General features: G+C 44.8%; 2 protein-coding genes across 5 annotated transcripts in view; both read left to right on the top strand.

The window, feature by feature from the left end:
* LOC119318634 overlaps positions 1 to 18,475 on the top strand; it is a 37,125-nt gene that overhangs the window by 12,107 nt on the left and 6,543 nt on the right. For 2 of the 4 annotated variants that reach the window (XM_037593214.1, XM_037593213.1), the window contains 2 exons: positions 46 to 271; positions 367 to 863. The exons of the other annotated variants lie outside the window; for them this stretch is intronic. In XM_037593214.1, coding sequence (XP_037449111.1) covers positions 46 to 271; positions 367 to 617 — 477 coding nt within the window. In that variant the 3' untranslated portion in view covers positions 618 to 863. Of the gene's footprint in view, positions 1 to 45; positions 272 to 366; positions 864 to 18,475 lie in introns of those variants that run through there. 4 annotated transcript variants of the gene reach the window in all.
* LOC119318636 lies at positions 17,097 to 18,433 on the top strand. The gene is made up of 4 exons (XM_037593217.1): positions 17,097 to 17,353; positions 17,460 to 17,523; positions 17,616 to 17,682; positions 17,805 to 18,433. Exons 1-4 carry the CDS (start codon positions 17,324 to 17,326, stop codon positions 17,971 to 17,973), a joined length of 330 nt encoding a protein of 109 aa, XP_037449114.1. The 5' UTR covers positions 17,097 to 17,323; the 3' UTR covers positions 17,974 to 18,433.

Raw genomic sequence — 18,475 nt, 5'->3', positions numbered from 1 at the left:
GATGTACATCATCAAAACAATCTGTAACAACTTGATTGCTTGCAGGTACAACCCAGCTATGAGGTCCATGTTATCTGCGGTGTCAATCAGGACGTGGGTGGCCGTGCGGACCCAATGAGGCCCTTTGAACACATTAGCCATTGCTCCCACATCAACTTCCTTGCCACTCAGGTTGCTGGCACTCCAAAGCTCTTCTTTGCCGAGTGTCGCAACGTTGGCTCCAAGGAGGCGGTGTTGTGCTGTCCTGTTGATATGCCACTTCCAGGCTCTGGTATGCTATCTATCGTTTAGCTTTGCACTCTGTCATCAGTTTTTATACGATCCAGAACTATATAGTAAAGTCCGTTGCATGTGTATGCATGGCAGAGCAAGTCCGTTGCCTTTACTGTGAGTCTGGAGGGAGGACCATCGTGCACCCGACGAAGGAGAGTTTCGTGGGGCGTGACAGAGAGTTTGAGGAGATGTTCTGCGGCGAAGGAGACACCAGTGTTGACATCATGTCTCACTGCTATTACACAATCTTGTATTTGGATAATCTGGAGGAGGACCGGATCTACGGCGATTACAGCTGCGACAGTGAACTCCAAGAGGAAGTGCGGTTGCTTGACATAAATTAAGCACATGCATGACCCATCTGATGAAAAACCACTGTCTATTAGTAACCTGTGTCGCCATATTTTATTCCATCTAGAACCTTTATACTCCTCCTATAAGTCAATTGTCCGATCGATGCTGAACATTATTGATGCTTAATCTGCCTGCCTGAACTCCTGTTTCATTCTGGCCAACATATTGCAGGTAGTGTGTGGATTGTTTGTTCTGGTTTGGGACCAAGTTGATGCAAATCTGTTCTAAGTTTTGTCTCTCTAAGTAGTAGTACCTTGCAGTTTGTCTAGATCTATCTTATTTTACTTTTGGCAAATAAAGAAAGTATATTTCTTTGCTCAAGGGACTAGATGGTCAAATGTTGCCGACGCAAACCCTTGATTGTTTTTTTGAAATAATGTCTTGCTGCAACCCTTTAGAAGCATCATCACTTGCTGTAGAGTTTTTGTTCTAGTATTGCAAACTCCACACATGGCTTCCTAGATTTACTTCGTTCGTCCCGAATTACTTGTCACGGAACTGGATGGAGGAAGTACATACTACCAATAGCTATGTACTACACTTTCTATCTCTCTAGGAATTAGATACAGCAAGGGTTATAACAACACACTTGGGCTACTATGTCAGATTTTTACCAGCACTTTGTTTTGTGCATGGCATGGTTGAGCAGGCAATGTAATCCATATCTCACTGGGTCGCAGAAAGCTCGGCTTATGATTCAAACTAGTTGAATACCCGTAGCATGGCATGGTTGAGCAGGCAATGTAATCCACTAGTTAGGAAACGCGCCTTGGGCGCGTGGTGCTCGCCGGGGAGATTGATTTCTCGCCTGAGAAACATGATTCCTCGCTGGAGAGGCTGCTTTCTCGCCGGCTGCTTTTTTGAGCGCCTAGGGCCAAAGCGAGGTGTTATGCAAACGCCCAGCGCCTAGGCGAGCGCCTAATAGGGCCTTCTTGAACAGTGCTGAAAATGCATCAGTTCAATGCATCAAACTAGCATTGGAAGCATGACATTGCTGATCGTCGAGATCTGAAACTGAGCCGGAGACGCAGTCAGGAGCGATTTCTAGGCAAATCCTAAACGGCGCCCACTGCATCCGTTTTAGTTGTTTTCGTTAACGGGCGCATACCCCCCGCACTGACTTGGGCTCGGCCCATCTACGTTCCTTTTTCTCAGTTTATCCCGCAAAAAAAGATGCGCATGGGTGGTAATCGAACCCAGAACGTCTTCACTCTAAGCAAGCTACTCTAACCAACAGGCCAACCAGTCCAGGTGTGTTCTAATACATCTTCTTTCTACTTTTCTTCTTCTTCTTTTTTAATTTTTCCTTCTTTTCCTTTTTCCTGTTCCCTTTTCTCCTATGTTGGAACCTTTTTCCTTAGTCATTTTCCTTGTTAAATGCGTGAACCTTTTTTTTTATCAAAATCCGATGAACCTTTTCAAATTCATGAACTGTTTTTAAAATCACTGAACTCTTTTTCAAAATCAATGAACTTTTTTCAAAATCAATTTTTTTCCAAATCAATGATTTTTTTTTCAAAATCAATGAACTCTTTTCAAATTCGATGAACTCTTTTCAAAATCGATGAAATCTTGTTCAAAACTGATGAACTCTTTTCAAAATCCATGAACATTTTTTCAAAAGCGATGAACTATTTTCAAAATCGATGAACTCTTTTCAAAACGGATGAACTCTTTTTCAAAACCAATGATCCTTTTTTCAAAATTGACGAAAAAATTTCAAATCGATGAACTATTTTTCAAAATCGGTGAACTCTTTTCAAAATCGATGAACTCTTTTCAAAATCGATGAATCTTTTTCAAAACTAATGAACTCTTTTCAAAATCCATGAACTCTTTTTCAAAAGCGATGAACTCTTTTCAAAATTGATGAACTCTTTTCAAAATGGATGAACTCTTTTTCTAAACCAATGAACTCTTTTTCAAAATCGTTGAACTTTAGTTCAATTTGATGAACTCTTTCTCATTTTTTCAAAATTGTTGAACTTTTTTCAAAATTGTTGTTTCTAAATCAATGAACTTTTTAGAAAAATCGATGTACATTAAAAAATCACGTTTTGAAATCACGAACAAAAATCGATGGACTTTTTCATTTTTCACGTTTTGAAAAATCGATGAACAAAAATTTGAAAAAGTGAATAAAGTTGAAATCTATGAACACGTTTTGAAATCACGAACAAAAAACGAAAAATACATTAAAAAAAATAAAATTCCATGACCTTTTTAAAACGTGAACAAATATTGAGAACATGAACAAAAATTTATATACGACGAGAGATTTTCAAATATACACTGAACATGTTTTTGATATAAGATGAAAATATTTTATACATTGAACATTTTTGTAATATAATCTGAACAATTTTGAACTACACATTGAACAATTTTGTGATATGCACTGAAAAACCATTTCAGTACCCATTGAACATTTTTCGTGTACACTGAAAAATTTAAAATTGTGAACAAAATTTGAAAAAGTGAATAAATTTGAAAACTATGAACACGTTTTGAAATCACGAACAAAAAACAAAAAATACATTTTTTTTAATTTCTATGATTTTTTTCAAATTTAATGAATTTTTGCAAAATGGATGAACTTTTTTTCAAAATCGATGAACAATTTTTCAAATTTGATGAACTTTTTCAAAATTTGACAAACTTTTCCAAAATCGACGAACTCTTTTTCAAATTCGATGAGCCTTTTTTAAAATCGATGAACTATTTTTTAAAATTCGTAAACAAATTCAAAATCTGATGAATTCTTTTTTATAAAAAAACAACTTTTCCAAATTGTTTTCAAATAATTCGCAAATCTAATAAATAGCGCTGACGCGTTGGTCTTAAATAGCTCGTTTTCCTTGTAGTCGCTGGTGTTCACAGGTTGTAGTGGTTAGCAAAACGGTTCTCGTGTTGTAGCCGTAAAGCGTGAGTTCTAGTCGCTGTTTCTGCTCTTTTTGTGTGTTATTTACGCGAGACCTTTTTTTTCCTTCACTGTGCGCGGTGGGCCGGCCCATGGGGTGCGGAGTGTGAGCGCCAGCTGCCTGAACCGGCGCTTAAGGCGCCGGTTAGGAGCTCCCGGAACTCGAACCCAACACTTCTTCGTTGTATGTAAGCAGCAATAACCAACCTTCCAACCACATCGGATGTGTTCATGCACATCTTCTTCATTGTTTTCTTCTTTATTTTTCCTTTTTCCTTTTTCTCCTTTGTTGGAACGGTTTTTTTCATTTTTCATTTTTATTTTTCTTTGTTAAATGCGTGAACTTTTTTTTATCAAAATTCAATGAACCTTTTCAAATTTGTGAACTGTTTTAAAAAATCAATGAACTTATTTTCAAAATCAATGAAATCTTTTCAAAATAGATGAACTCCTTTTTCAAAATCAATGAACTATTTTAAAATTGATCAACTTTTTTCAAAACCGATGAACTCTTTTTCAAAACCGATGAACGTTTTTTCAAATCGATAAAATCTTGTTCAAAATCAATGAACTATTTTTCAAATTGATGAACTCTTTTCAAAACTGATGAACTCTTTTTCAAAACCAATGAACTTTTTCAATTCAATGAACTCTTGTTCAAAATCAATGAACTCTTTTCAAAATTGATGAACTCTTTTCAAAATCGACGAACATTTTTTCAATTCGATGAACTTTTTTCAAAACCGATGAACTCTTTTTCCAAAACCCATGAACTTTTTTTCAAAATGGATGGACTTTTTTCGAAATCATTGAACTTCTTAGATAAACCTATCAAATTTTCTAAAAATCGATGATCTCATTTTCAAAGTTTCTTTTTCTTTCTAAAAAATAATTTATACGTATTGGTTTTACTAAAGGAAATGGTAACTACGACAGTTTTTCTAGGAGTGTATAAAAAAACTAGTTCGGTGCAGTGGTCAAATCATCAAGTCCTAGTGCAGTGGTTGAAGCGTCAATCCTTTAATGATGTGCTGCAGGGTTCGAATCCTAGACATCCCATATTTTCAGTTACAATTGTTTTTTTTTTCTTTTTCTTCTTCACGTCTGCTTTGTTGACTCGGCTGGTGGGCCGGCCTGCTACGCGTCGCTAGCGGGCGCCGGTATAGCCAGCCGGTGCCTAAAGCGCTGGTTAGGAGCTCCCCGATTTCTACGGACGTTCAAACTACAATTGCGTCCTCGGGGATTGGTCCATGCATGCAACGTTGAATCTAGGCCTGGAGTTTTCTTGGGCTTTTCTTCGAAGACGTATGTGGGCTCTCTGGAATAACCCTACGCACCAGCGATGAATCAACTCCACGCCTTCGACTTCAGCGCTGTCGTCCTCGTCTGCTGTCCCGCGTGATTCCATCATTGCCGCCAAGATCTCACTCCCCTCGCCGACGCTGCATACGGCTCCAGTACAATCTCCCGGCGCCGGGGTTGCCCGTCGCGGCGGCGCATCAGCGCCCCATGGCGGGCGTGCCTCCTTCGGTGTGTGGTGCCTCCGTCTCGGGAGGGACGAACCCTCATCCAGCTCCAGTCATGGGGGTGACTTCCACTCCCTCGCTGTTGGGGAACGTTGCAGAAAACAAAAATTTTCCTACGGTTTCACCAAGATCCATCTATGATTTCATCTAGCAAAGAGTGATTGGATTGCATCTACATACCTTTGTAGATCACGCGCGGAAGCGTTCAAAGAACGGGGATGAGGAAGTCGTACTCGACGTGATCCAAATCACCGGAGATCCTAGCGCCGAACGGACGGCACCTCCGCGTTCAACACACGTACGGTCAGCGTGACGTCTCCTTCTTCTTGATCCAGCAAGGGGAAGGAGAGGTTGAGGAAGATGGCTCCAGCAGCAGCACGACGGCGTGGTGGTGATGGAGCTGCAGTACTCCGGCAGGGCTTCACTAAGCTCTATGGAGGAGGAGGAGGTGTTGGAGAGGGAGAGGGAGGCACCAAAGGCAAAGGTAAGAGGCCCTCTCTCCCCCCACTATATATAGGGGTTCTAGGGGGCGCGGCGGCCCTAGGAGATGCAATCTCCTAGGGGGGGCGGCGGCCAAGGGGTGGGGGGCTTGCCCCCCCAAGCAAGGGGGCGCCCCCTTTAGGGTTCCCCCACCCTAGGCGCATGGGCCCTAGGGGGAAGTGGCGCCCAGCCCACTTTGGGCTGGATCCCTTCCCACTTCAGCCCATGGGGCCCTCCGGGATAGGTGGCCCCACCCGGTGGACCCCCGGGACCCTTCCGGTGGTCCCGGTACAATAACGGTGACCCCGAAACTTGTCCCGATGGCCGAAATAGCACTTCCTATATATAATTCTTTACCTCCGGACCATTCCGAAACTCCTCGTGACGTCCGAGATCTCATCCGGGACTCCGAACAACATTTGGGTTACTGCATATACATATCCCTACAACCCTAGCGTCACCGAACCTTAAGTGTGTAGACCCTACGGGTTCGGGAGACATGTAGACATGACCGAGATTGCTCTCCGGTCAATAACCAACAGCGGGATCTGGATACCCATGTTGGCTCCCACATGCTCCTCGATGATCTCATCGGATGAACCACGATGTCGAGGATTCAAGCAACCCCGTATACAATTCCCTTCGTCAATCGGTATGTTACTTGCCCGAGATTCGATCGTCGGTATCCCAATACCTCGTTCAATCTCGTTACCGGCAAGTCACTTTACTCGTACCGTAATGCATGATCCTGTGACCAGACACTTGGTCACTTTGAGCTCATAATGATGATGCATTACCGAGTGGGCCCAGTGATACCTCTCTTCATACGGAGTGACAAATCCCAGTCTTGATCCGTGTCAACCCAACAGACACTTTCGGAGATACCCGTAGTATACCTTTATAGTCACCCAGTTACGTTGTGACGTTTGGTACACCCAAAGCACTCCTACAGTATCCGGGAGTTACACGATCTCATGGTCTAAGGAAAAGAAACTTGACATTGGAAAACTATAGCAAACGAACTATACGATCTTGTGCTATGTTTAGGATTGCGTCTTGTCCATCACATCATTCTCCTAATGATGTGATCTCGTTATCAATGACATCCAATGTCCATAGTCAGGAAACCATGACTATTTGTTGATCAACAAGCTAGTCAACTAGAGGCTTACTAGGGACATGTTGGTGTCTATTATTCACACATGTATTACGATTTCCGGATAACACAATTATAGCATGAATAAAGACAATTATCATGAACAAGGAAATATAATAATAATGCTTTTATTATTGCCTCTAGGGCATATTTCTAACAGTCTCCCACTTGCACTATAGTCAATAATCTAGTTACATTGTGATGAATCGGACACCCATGGAATTCTGGTGTTGATCATGTTTTGCTCTAGGGAGAGGTTTAGTCAACGGATCTGCTACATTCAGGTCCGTATGTACTTTACAAATATCTATGTCTCCATCTTGAACATTTTCATGAATGGAGTTGAAGCGACGCTTGATGTGACTTGTCTTCTTGTGAAACCTGGGCTCCTTGGCAAGTGCAATAGCTCCAGTGTTGTCACAGAAGAGCTTGATCGGCCCCGACGCATTGGGTATGACTCCTAGGTCGGTGATGAACTCCTTCACCCAAATTGCTTCATGTGCTGCCTCCGATGCTGCCATGTACTCTGCTTCACATGTAGATCCCGCCACGACACTCTGCTTGCAACTGCGCCAGCTTACTGCCCCACCATTCAAAATATACACGTATCCGGTTTGTGACTTAGAGTCATCCAGATCTGTGTCGAAGCTAGCGTCGACGTAACCCTTTACGACGAGCTCTTCGTCACCTCCATAAACGAGAAACATTTCCTTAGTCCTTTTCAGGTACTTCAGGATATTCTTGACCGCTGTCCAGTGTTCCTTGCTGGGATTACTTTGGTACCTTCCTACCAAACTTACGGCAAGGTTTACATCAGGTCTGGTACACAGCATGGCATACATAATAGAACCTATGGCTGAGGCATAGGGGATGACACTCATCTCTTCTATATCTTCTGCCGTGGTCGGACATTGAGTTGAGCTCAATTTCACACCTTGTAACACAAGTAAGAACCCCTTCTTAGACTGATCCATATTGAACTTTTTCAATATCTTATCAAGGTATGTGCTTTGTGAAAGACCTATGAGGCGTCTCGATCTATCTCTATAGATCTTGATCCCTAATATATAAGCAGCTTCTCCAAGGTCCTTCATTGAAAAACTCTTATTCAAGTAGGCCTTAATGCTGTCCAAGAGTTCTATATCATTTCCCATCAAAAGTATGTCATCTACATATAATATGAGAAATGCTACAGACTCCCACTCACTTTCTTGTAAACGCAGGCTTCTCCATAAGTCTATGTAAACCCAAACGCTTTGATCATCTCATCAAAGCGAATGTTCCAACTCCGAGATGCTTGCACCAGCCCATAAATTGAGCGTTGGAGCTTGCACACCTTGTCAGCATTCTTAGGATCGACAAAACCTTCCGGCTGCATCATATACAATTCTTCCTTAAGGAAACCATTAAGGAATGCCGTTTTGACGTCCATTTGCCATATCTCATAATCGTAGAATGCGGCAATTGCTAACATGATTCGGACGGACTTGAGCTTCGCTACCGGTGAGAAAGTCTCATCGTAGTCAACCCCTTGAACTTGTCGATAACCCTTAGCGACAAGCTGAGCTTTATAGATGGTCACATTACCATCCGCGTCTGTCTTCTTCTTAAAAATCCATTTATTTTCTATGGCTCGCCGCTCAACGGGCAAGTCAGTCAAAGTCCATACTTCGTTTTCATACATGGATCCTATCTCGGATTTCATGGCTTCCAGCCATTTGTCGGAATCTGGGCCCGCCATCGCTTCTTCATAGTTCGAAGGTTCACCGTTGTCTAACAACATGATTTCCAAGACAGGGTTGCCGTACCACTCTGGTGCGGAACGTGTCCTTGTGGACCTACGAATTTCAGTAGCAACTTGATCTGAAGTTTCATGATCATCATCATTAACTTCTTCTCTAGTCGGTGCAGACACCTCAAGAACATTTTCTTGAGTTGCGCCGTTTTCCGGTTCAAGAGGTAATACTTCATCAAGTTCTACTTTCCTCCCACTTACTTCTTTCGAGAGAAACTCTTTCTCTAGAAAGGATCCATTCTTGGCAACGAAGATCTTGCCTTCGGATCTGAGGTAGAAGGTATACCCAATAGTTTCTTTAGGGTATCCTATGAAGACGCATTTTTCCGACTTGGGTTCGAGCTTTTCAGGTTGAAGTTTCTTGACATAAGCATCGCATCCCCAAACTTTTAGAAACGACAGCTTAGGTTTCTTACCAAACCATAATTCATACGGTGTCGTCTCAACGGATTTCGTCGGAGCCCTATTTAAAGTGAATGCGGCAGTCTCTAAAGCATAGCCCCAAAAAGATAGCGGTAAATCGGTAAGAGACATCATAGATCGCACCATATCTAATAGAGTGCGATTACGACATTCGGACACACCATTACGCTGAGGTGTTCCAGGCGGCGTGAGTTGTGAAACTATTCCACATTTTCTTAAGTGTGTGCCAAATTCGTGACTCAAGTATTCTCCTCCACGATCTGATTGTAGGAACTTGATTTTCCTGTCACGTTGATTTTCAACCTCACTCTGAAATTCCTTGAACTTTTCAAAGGTCTCAGACTTGTGTTTCATTAAATAGATATACCCATATCTACTCAAGTCATCAGTGAGGGTGAGAACATAACGATAGCCACCGCGAGCCTCAACACTCATTGGACCGCACACATCAGTATGTATGATTTCCAATAAGTTGGTTGCTCGCTCCATTGTTCCCGAGAACGGAGTCTTGGTCATTTTACCCATGAGGCATGGTTCGCACGTGTCAAATGATTCGTAATCAAGAGACTCTAAAAGTCCATCTGCATGGAGCTTCTTCATGCGTTTGACACCTATGTGACCAAGGCGGCAGTGCCACAAGTATGTGGGACTATCATTATCAATCTTACATCTTTTGGTATTCACACTATGAATATGTGTAGTATTACGCTCGAGATTCATTAAGAATAAACCATTCACCATCGGAGCATGACCATAAAACATATCTCTCATATAAATAGAACAACCATTATTCTCGGATTTAAATGAGTAGCCATCTCGTATTAAACGAGATCCCGATACAATGTTCATGCTCAAAGCTGGCACTAAATAACAATTATTGAGGTTTAAAACTAATCCCGTAGGTAAATGTAGAGGTAGCGTGCCGACGGTGATCACATCAACCTTGGAACCATTCCCGACGCGCATCGTCACCTCGTCCTTCGCCAGTCTCCGCTTATTCCGCAGCTCCTGCTTTGAGTTACAAATGTGAGCAACTACACCGGTATCAAATACCCAAGAGCTACTACGAGTACTGGTAAGGTACACATCAATTACATGTATATCACATATACCTTTTGTGATGCCGGCCTTCTTGTCCGCTAAGTATTTGGGGCAGTTCCGCTTCCAGTGACCACTTCCCTTGCAATAAAAACACTCAGTCTCGGGCTTGGGTCCATTCTTTGGCTTCTTCCCGGCAGCTTGCTTGCCGGGCGCGGCAACTCCCTTGCCGTCCTTCTTGAAGTTCTTCTTACCCTTGCCCCTTTTGAACTTAGTGGTTTTATTCACCATCAACACTTGATGCTCCTTTTTGACTTCTACCTCTGCTGATTTCAGCATAGCAAATACTTCAGGAATGGTCTTTTCCATCCCCTGCATATTGAAGTTCATCACAAAGCTCTTGTAGCTCGGTGGAAGCGACTGAAGGATTCTGTCAATGACCGCGTCATCCGGGAGATTAACTCCCAGCTGAGTCAAGCGGTTATGCAACCCAGACATAGTGAATATGTGCTCACTGACAGAACTGTTTTCCTCCATCTTACAGCTGAAGAACTTGTCGGAGACTTGATATCTCTCGACCCGGGCATGAGCTTGGAAAACCATTTTCAGCTCTTCGAACATCTCATATGCTCCGTGTCTCTCAAAACGTTTTTGGAGTCCCGGCTCTAAGCTGTAAAGCATGCCGCACTGAACGAGGGAGTAGTCATCGGTACGTGCCTGCCAAGCGTTCATAACGTCTTGTTCTGTAGGGAGAACATGTGCGTCACCCAGCGGTGCTTGTAGGACATAATCTTTCTTGGCAGCTATGAGGATGATCCTCAGGTTCCGGACCCAGTCCATGTAGTTGCTGCCATCGTCTTTTAGCTTGGTTTTCTCTAGGAACGCGTTGAAGTTGAGGACTATGCTGGCCATTTGATCTACAAGACATATTGTAAATATTTTAGACTAAGTTCATGATAATTAAGTTCATCTAATCAAATTATTTAATGAACTCCCACTTAGATAGACATCCCTCCTGTCATCTAAGTATAACATGATCCGAGTTAACTAGGCCGTGTCCGATCATCACGTGAGACAGACTAGTCAACATCGATGAACATCTTCATGTTGATCGTATCTTCTATATGACTCATGCTCGACCTTTCGGTCTTCTGTGTTCCAAGGCCATGTCTGTACATGCTAGGATCGTCAAGTCAACCTAAGTGTTTGCATGTGTAAATCTGTCTTACACCCGTTGTATGTGAACGTTAGAATCTATCACACCCGATCATCACGTGGTGCTTCGAAACAACGAACTATCGCAACGGTGCACAGTTAGGGGGAACACTTTCTTGAAATTATTATGAGGGATCATCTTATTTACTACCGTCGTTCTAAGTAAACAAGATGCAAAAACATGATAAACATCACATGCAATCAAATAATAAAAGTGACATGATATGGCCAATATCACATAGCTCCTTTGATCTCCATCTTGGGGCTCCATGATCATCTTGTCACCGGCATGACACCATGATCTCCATCATCATGATCTCCATCATCGTGTCTCCATGAAGTTGCTCGCCAACTATTACTTCTACTACTATGGCTAACGCGTTTAGCAATAAAGTAAAGTAATTTACATGGCGTTTCTCAATGACACGCAGGTCATACAAAAAAAATACAACTCCTATGGCTCCTGCTGGTTGTCATACTCATCGACATGCAAGTCGTGATTTCCTATTACAAGAACATGATCTCATACATCACATATATATATATCATTCATCATTCATCACAACTTTGGCCATATCACATCACAGAACACTTGCTGCAAAAACAAGTTAGACGTCCTCTAATTGTTGTTGCAAGTTTTACGTGGCTGCAATAGGGTTCTAGCAAGAACGTTTTCTTACCTACGTGAAAGCCACAACGTGATTTTTCAACTTCTATTTACCCTTCATAAGGACCCTTTTCATCGAATCCGCTCCAACTAAAGTGGGAGAGACAGACACCCGCTAGCCACCTTATGCAACTAGTGCATGTTAGTCGGTGGAACCGGTCTCACGTAAGCATACGTGTAAGGTTGGTCCGGGCCGCTTCATCCCACAATACCGTTGAGGCAAGATAAGACTAGTAGCGGCAAGAAAGTTGACAACATCAACGCCCACAACAAATTGTGTTCTACTCGTGCAAAGAGAACTACGCATAGACCTAGCTCATGATGCCACTGTTGGGGAACGTTGTAGAAAACAAATTTTTTCCTACGGTTTCACCAAGATCCATCTATGATTTCATCTAGCAAAGAGTGATTGGATTGCATCTACATACCTTTGTAGATCACGCGTGGAAGCGTTCAAAGAATGGGGATGAGGAAGTCGTACTCGACGTGATCCAAATCACCGAAGATCCTAGCGCCGAACGGACGGCACCTCCGCGTTCAACACACGTACGGTCAGCGTGACGTCTCCTTCTTCTTGATCCAGCAAGGGGAAGGAGAGGTTGAGGAAGATGGCTCCAGCAGCAGCACGACGGCGTGGTGGTGATGGAGCTGCAGTACTCCGGCAGGGCTTCGCTAAGCTCTATGGAGGAGGAGGAGGTGTTGGAGAGGGAGAGGGAGGCACCAAAGGCAAAGGTAAGAGGCCCTCTCTCCCCCCACTATATATAGGGGTTCTAGGGGGGGCGGCGGCCCTAGGAGATGCAATCTCCTAGGGGGGCGGCGGCCAAGGGGTGGGGGGCTTGCCCTCCCAAGCAAGGGGGCGCCCCCTTTAGGGTTTCCCCACCCTAGGCGCATGGGCCCTAGGGGGAAGTGGCGCCCCGGCCCACTTTGGGCTGGATCCCTTCCCACTTCAGCCCATGGGGCCCTCCGGGATAGGTGGCCCCACCCGGTGGACCCCCGGGACCCTTCCGGTTGTCCCGGTACAATACCGGTGACCCCGAAACTTGTCCCGATGGCCGAAATAGCACTTCCTATATATAATTCTTTACCTCCGGACCATTCCGAAACTCCTCGTGACGTCCGAGATCTCATCCGGGACTCCGAACAACATTTGGGTTACTGCATATACATATCCCTACAACCCTAGCGTCACCGAACCTTAAGTGTGTAGACCCTACGGGTTCGGGAGACATGTAGACATGACCGAGATTGCTGTCCGGTCAATAACCAAAAGCGGGATCTGGATACCCATGTTGGCTCCCACATGCTCCTCGATGATCTCATCGGATGAACCACGATGTCGAGGATTCAAGCAACCCCGTATAAAATTCCCTTCGTCAATCGGTATGTTACTTGCCCAGGATTCGATCGTCGGTATCCCAATACCTCGTTCAATCTCGTTACCGACAAGTCACTTTACTCGTACCGTAATGCATGATCTTGTGACCAGACACTTGGTCACTTTGAGCTCATAATGATGATGCATTACCGAGTGGGCCCAGTGATACCTCTCCGTCATACGGAGTGACAAATCCCAGTCTTGATCCGTGTCAACCCAACAGACATTTTCGGAGATACCCGTAGTATACTCTTATAGTCACCCAGTTACGTTGTGATGTTTGGTACACCCAAAGCACTCCTACAATATCCGGGAGTTACACGATCTCATGGTCTAAGGAAAAGAAACTTGACATTGGAAAACTATAGCAAACGAACTATACGATCTTGTGCTATGTTTAGGATTGGGTCTTGTCCATCACATCATTCTCCTAATGATGTGATCTCGTTATCAATGACATCCAATGTCCATAGTCAGGAAACCATGACTATCTGTTGATCAACAAGCTAGTCAACTAGAGGCTTACTAGGGACATGTTGGTGTCTATTATTCACACATGTATTACGATTTCCGGATAACACAATTATAGCATGAATAAAGACAATTATCATGAACAAGGAAATATAATAATAATGCTTTTATTATTGCCTCTAGGGCATATTTCCAACACTCGCGCCCTCCGGCTCAGACGCCGGGCTTCTCCAGTCCACCTCTTCTTCAGCGAGGACCGGCACCGGTCTACAACTACGGTGGGAACCAACCCCCTAGCTATGGCCAGGCCAGGCATTACGCCCCGCCATACGGTCCATCCGTCGCCGGTGCGCCAGGCTCTACGTATAGGACTTCGCCGGCCGGGATGTTAGTTCCTTCAAAGTTCCATCCAGGAGGGATTGTGGCACAACCAATCCAGAAACGTAAGAAGAAGAAGAAGAAGCCGCATCAACAACAGTTTGCTGGGGGAGCTTTGCAACATGGTTTTCACCCACCGGCTCAGCACATGCAGGTTCAACAACATATACCGCATCAACCTATACAACAACAACATGTGCAGTCTTTTCAGCAGGGGCAATATCAGCAATTTGTGCAGCAGCAGAACACTCAGGTGCCACAGGGGCCTACTACTATCGATGTCCCTTCTCTGGGAGTTCCCGTGTCTAATGTGCAAGTGAATCCTACAGTGCCTAAGAACAAGGCTATGAAAGGGGTCCGACGCTGGAAGTGTGCGGTGTATACGCATGCCGCAAAGGATTGCACAGTGCAGCATTACTGTTATATTTGTGGCAAAATCGCTTATCCAATGTTGCAGTGCCCGGTTCTGAAACTCCCCAAGCCCAATGATTTTGTCCCGGGAGTTGGTGTAGAGGAGACTTACTTTGCCCTGCTGCCACATAGTGTGGTGAAGGATCATTTGGCACCGACACAGACACCGATCGCCCGTGTTCATGTGAGTGGTTTGATGGTACCGGCGAGCGTTGTCGAGAGTCAGATTGCTAGGAGATGTCCGGTACATGATCAGTGGAAGTGGGAGGCTATTCAACACGGGTCCGATGCTTACCTCGTTAGCTTTCCTTCTTTCGAGGACTTGGACAGGGTTGACGGAATTCAGATGAACGTGCCGTCGGTTAATGCCCAGATGACTGTCACCGCATGGAGGTCGCAGGAGGTCCCACATAAGCTCGAGCTTCAACAGATTTGGCTCCATGTCGAGGGTGTTCCTCATACGGTGCGTCATTTTTGGGGTCTATGGGCCGTTGGTACTTTGATGGGCAAGACCTTAGATGTGGATCTCATTAGCCTGCGACGCCGGGGTGTAGTTCGGATTCTCATGGCTATGACCAACTCTCAGATTTTGTCGAAGGACAAGGATGACGCGGGGCTTTTTGTTGCAACAGATGTGCTGGTTAAGCTCAAGGGCTACGCATTCACGTTCAGGAAGGAGCCGGCTGGATACATTTCGGACCCTGACTTTGTCCCATTTATTTGGAGGCGCAAGGGTGATGATGCTGACAATGAGAGCGGCACCAAGGAGAAGGGCGATGTGATGGACACCTCGGAGCACACCGGGAACCCTTCCAACTACCCATCTTCTAGTTCTGCTCCGGCGAATAAAATTCATGAGACTCAAGTTCAACGACGTGTACTGTCGAGTGTGGGCTCTGGAGGTGTGACAGGACATGGTTCAGTGATTTTAGTGCAGGAGTCTGCCTCGCCTTCTACGCCACGGGCTGTGGTTGTGTCGCAGCCGTCGTCGCCTTCTCGGACTGTAACGTCATCACCCGCTGCCCTCCAGTTGGTGCAGGTCACCGGCGGCTCGGCGGGATGCCCGGACTCTCCATCTGCTGAGGTGGCGCTGCAGCCCCCGCCGCCGACACGGATGGCGCCGTCGCAACCGGCTGTCTCCAAGCCGGTGCAAGCAGCCGGAGTTTTAGCGGGGTGCCCTGTAGTGCCTTTATTTAGCGGGCATCCAGCAGTGGCGGCTTCAGAAATTTGCAACCGGGTATTCATGTGTATTCATTTTGCCAAAATCATTGTTGTTTTTCGAAAATTGTCACTGTTTTGCCAAAATCAACACTATTTTGTAAAAATCATGGGTATTCACATGAAGACCCAAGCATACCCCTAGCGCCGCCCTTGGCATCCAGCGGCTCGGGTAGGGCCAACCCAGCACGCATCTTAGTTGGAGCTGTGCATGCATGTTTCGAGTGTGCTGGGAAACAAAGGGCTGTCCTCAGGTGTGCAGCCATGCAGTACTGCACATTTGACTGTTATTCGATCTCCATCGGAGCCGGACGCGTCCGCGGCTGCTCAACAATTTTAGATGAAGCCAAACGTGTACGTCTCACCCATGCACGCACCACCCGTGGTCCCGCCTCCAGACACGCCATCTTCGGCGGTGGCGTTGAGTGTACCGTTGGTTGTGACTGCCGGGGAGGGGGTTGCTACTACACCCTCATCCCCTCCTCTGGCGGATGTTCCTACACGACTTTCTTCATCAGGGGTGACACCCACACGTCGCAGTGCCCGCCATGCGGTGGCTGACGATGGAACGACGAACACTGACGAAACTCTTTGGCCAAGGCTATGCGGCGTAAAGCTGTACAGAACCTCGACAACCAAAGTACCTTGTCATCATCCAAATCGTTTTTATCTTTTTCTACTACATCCATCGTTGCTAAGTTGAATAATGTGGGTGTTAGTCTAGGAACTAATGAGAATGATATTTCTGTTTCCGCAAACGCATTGAGACATTTGGAATATGATCGATTAAAGGTCACTTCACGAGTTTCTAGCAAATCTTTTAGCTCTCATCTAGATGAGGAGGAGCTGCATGCCACATCAGATGGTCAGCTACTCGCTCATGTAGTAGGGGAGGTTTCAGATGGTCACCTAAAATATGATCTAATATTATTGAAAAATAGACTGATGCCATTTTGCAACAAATATTGGTAGGTGCTTCAAAAAATATATACCATTTTCGACACTCCAAAGGTAGAAAATGTTTTTTTTACAAATAAAACTCATTTTTGAAATCAAATTTTAAAGATATTTGTATTATTCCAAGTTTGTTATTTTTCTCAAAAACAAGTCTCACTTGTGACACGATGCTATTGTTCTTATTTTTCTTCTAATTCTATGATGTTATAAAATAGATGACATGATTTAGCTTATTATTTAATCGATCACGACCAATTTAGATGATTATAAAATCGTCAAAGTGTGTACTACATTGTGATTGGTGGAACCGTTTGTGGCACGGATCGATGAGATGGCAGACATCCTACCATCCATTGCTAGCAATCCAACGTCCATCCATCCGTCCATGCAAAGAAAAGGAAAAAAAAAACACCGCACCAAACCCTACCTCTCTCGCACCTCTCCTCCCTTCCTTCCTTCCTTCCGCCGCCTCCCTCTCTCTGTCCCCGATCCAGATCGGCCTCTCCCTCACCCCTCGCACCGCGCCCTCCTTCCCTCGCGCTGTCACCGGCGGCGCGGCGCCCTCCTTCTCTCGCGCTGCACCCGAACCTCGCTCCCGCTCCCAGCTCTTCTTCCTCCTCCGCTGCAGCTAGGGTTTCGTCTCCCCGATCCCCAATCCCCGTGCAGATGGAGAACCGAAATAAGTCCGACCTCAAGGTACTGTTGCCTAACCCTTTCCCCACTTCTGTACCCTGCCCGTCTCTCCACTCTCTTCGCCTCATTTTTCTCCCCTTTTGCGCCACCACGTCGTTGCACACAAAAGAGGAAGCGTCTGGACGATGGGACGGAGCAGGAGCAGGAGCCTGCTATCAAGGAGACGTGCCAAGGTAAAGCTGAGCAAATTCCATCCTTCTCGGCCAGAGATGTTTATTTTTTTTTTATTTTATTTTTTTTACATTTTGTGATTTGGATGATGCAGTCCTGAAGGAGATGGAAAGCGAGGTCCAGAACCTCCGGGACGACAACAACCTGCTCCGCGACGAGCTGTAAGATCGAATGCTTATGTTATGTGTGTGCTGATTTTGGCTCGCTTTTATTTTGTGGGGAATGATGGTTGAGACATTGGTTCCTCTTCTTTTTGTTGTTGTCGTTGATTCTTTTATGCCAGCCTTGGCAAGGACCGGCAGCTTGCGGAGACGGATACGCTTTTAGTTGACAGGGAGCACCAGCTTTCAAAGAGCCAGACACTTCTAGTTGACAGTGAGTCCTGGTCTAATCTCGAGTTCTTCTTGACATTGGTGGTGTGTCAGCATAAAATATGCATTTATGGGGATTAATACGTGTCTTCTTGAAAGAGAGCATTGTGTGTCCGATTGAGAAGGTTATCAACTTATCTTTGTTATGATCTGAATTTCAGGCAACTCACATATCTGAATATTTGAATGGTGTAAGCAACTGCTTTTCCAGGCTGTGACATCCTTATAGATCAGGCGTAATTGTTTGAGTAGATTTTTTTAATCTTAATTTGCTGATTGCCACAATTCTTTGATATTTAGTTTGCAAAGTGAACACCAAAAGCGCTGATTGCTTGAGTTGATTCCCTTTTATATGATATACTTATGCTCAAAGGGAGTTGGAAAATTAGCAACAAACAAGACATATCACATGATATTAGTCAACAAACTGAACAGCTATTTTGATACTTCTCACTATTGTAGTAATATATTCTAATTGGGCTATTGTTATATCACATTGCAACTCGCATATGAATATATGAGTGTGTCAACATGTGGTCGCACCCTATTTCAGAAGCACACTTTGTGTAGCCAAAAAAAAAAA

Source organism: Triticum dicoccoides, chromosome 6A, assembly GCF_002162155.2.
Source record: "Triticum dicoccoides isolate Atlit2015 ecotype Zavitan chromosome 6A, WEW_v2.0, whole genome shotgun sequence".
Lineage (NCBI taxonomy): Eukaryota > Viridiplantae > Streptophyta > Magnoliopsida > Poales > Poaceae > Triticum > Triticum dicoccoides.
The sequence above is the reverse complement of the archived record's forward strand: the minus strand, read 5'-3'. Positions and strand labels throughout refer to the sequence as shown.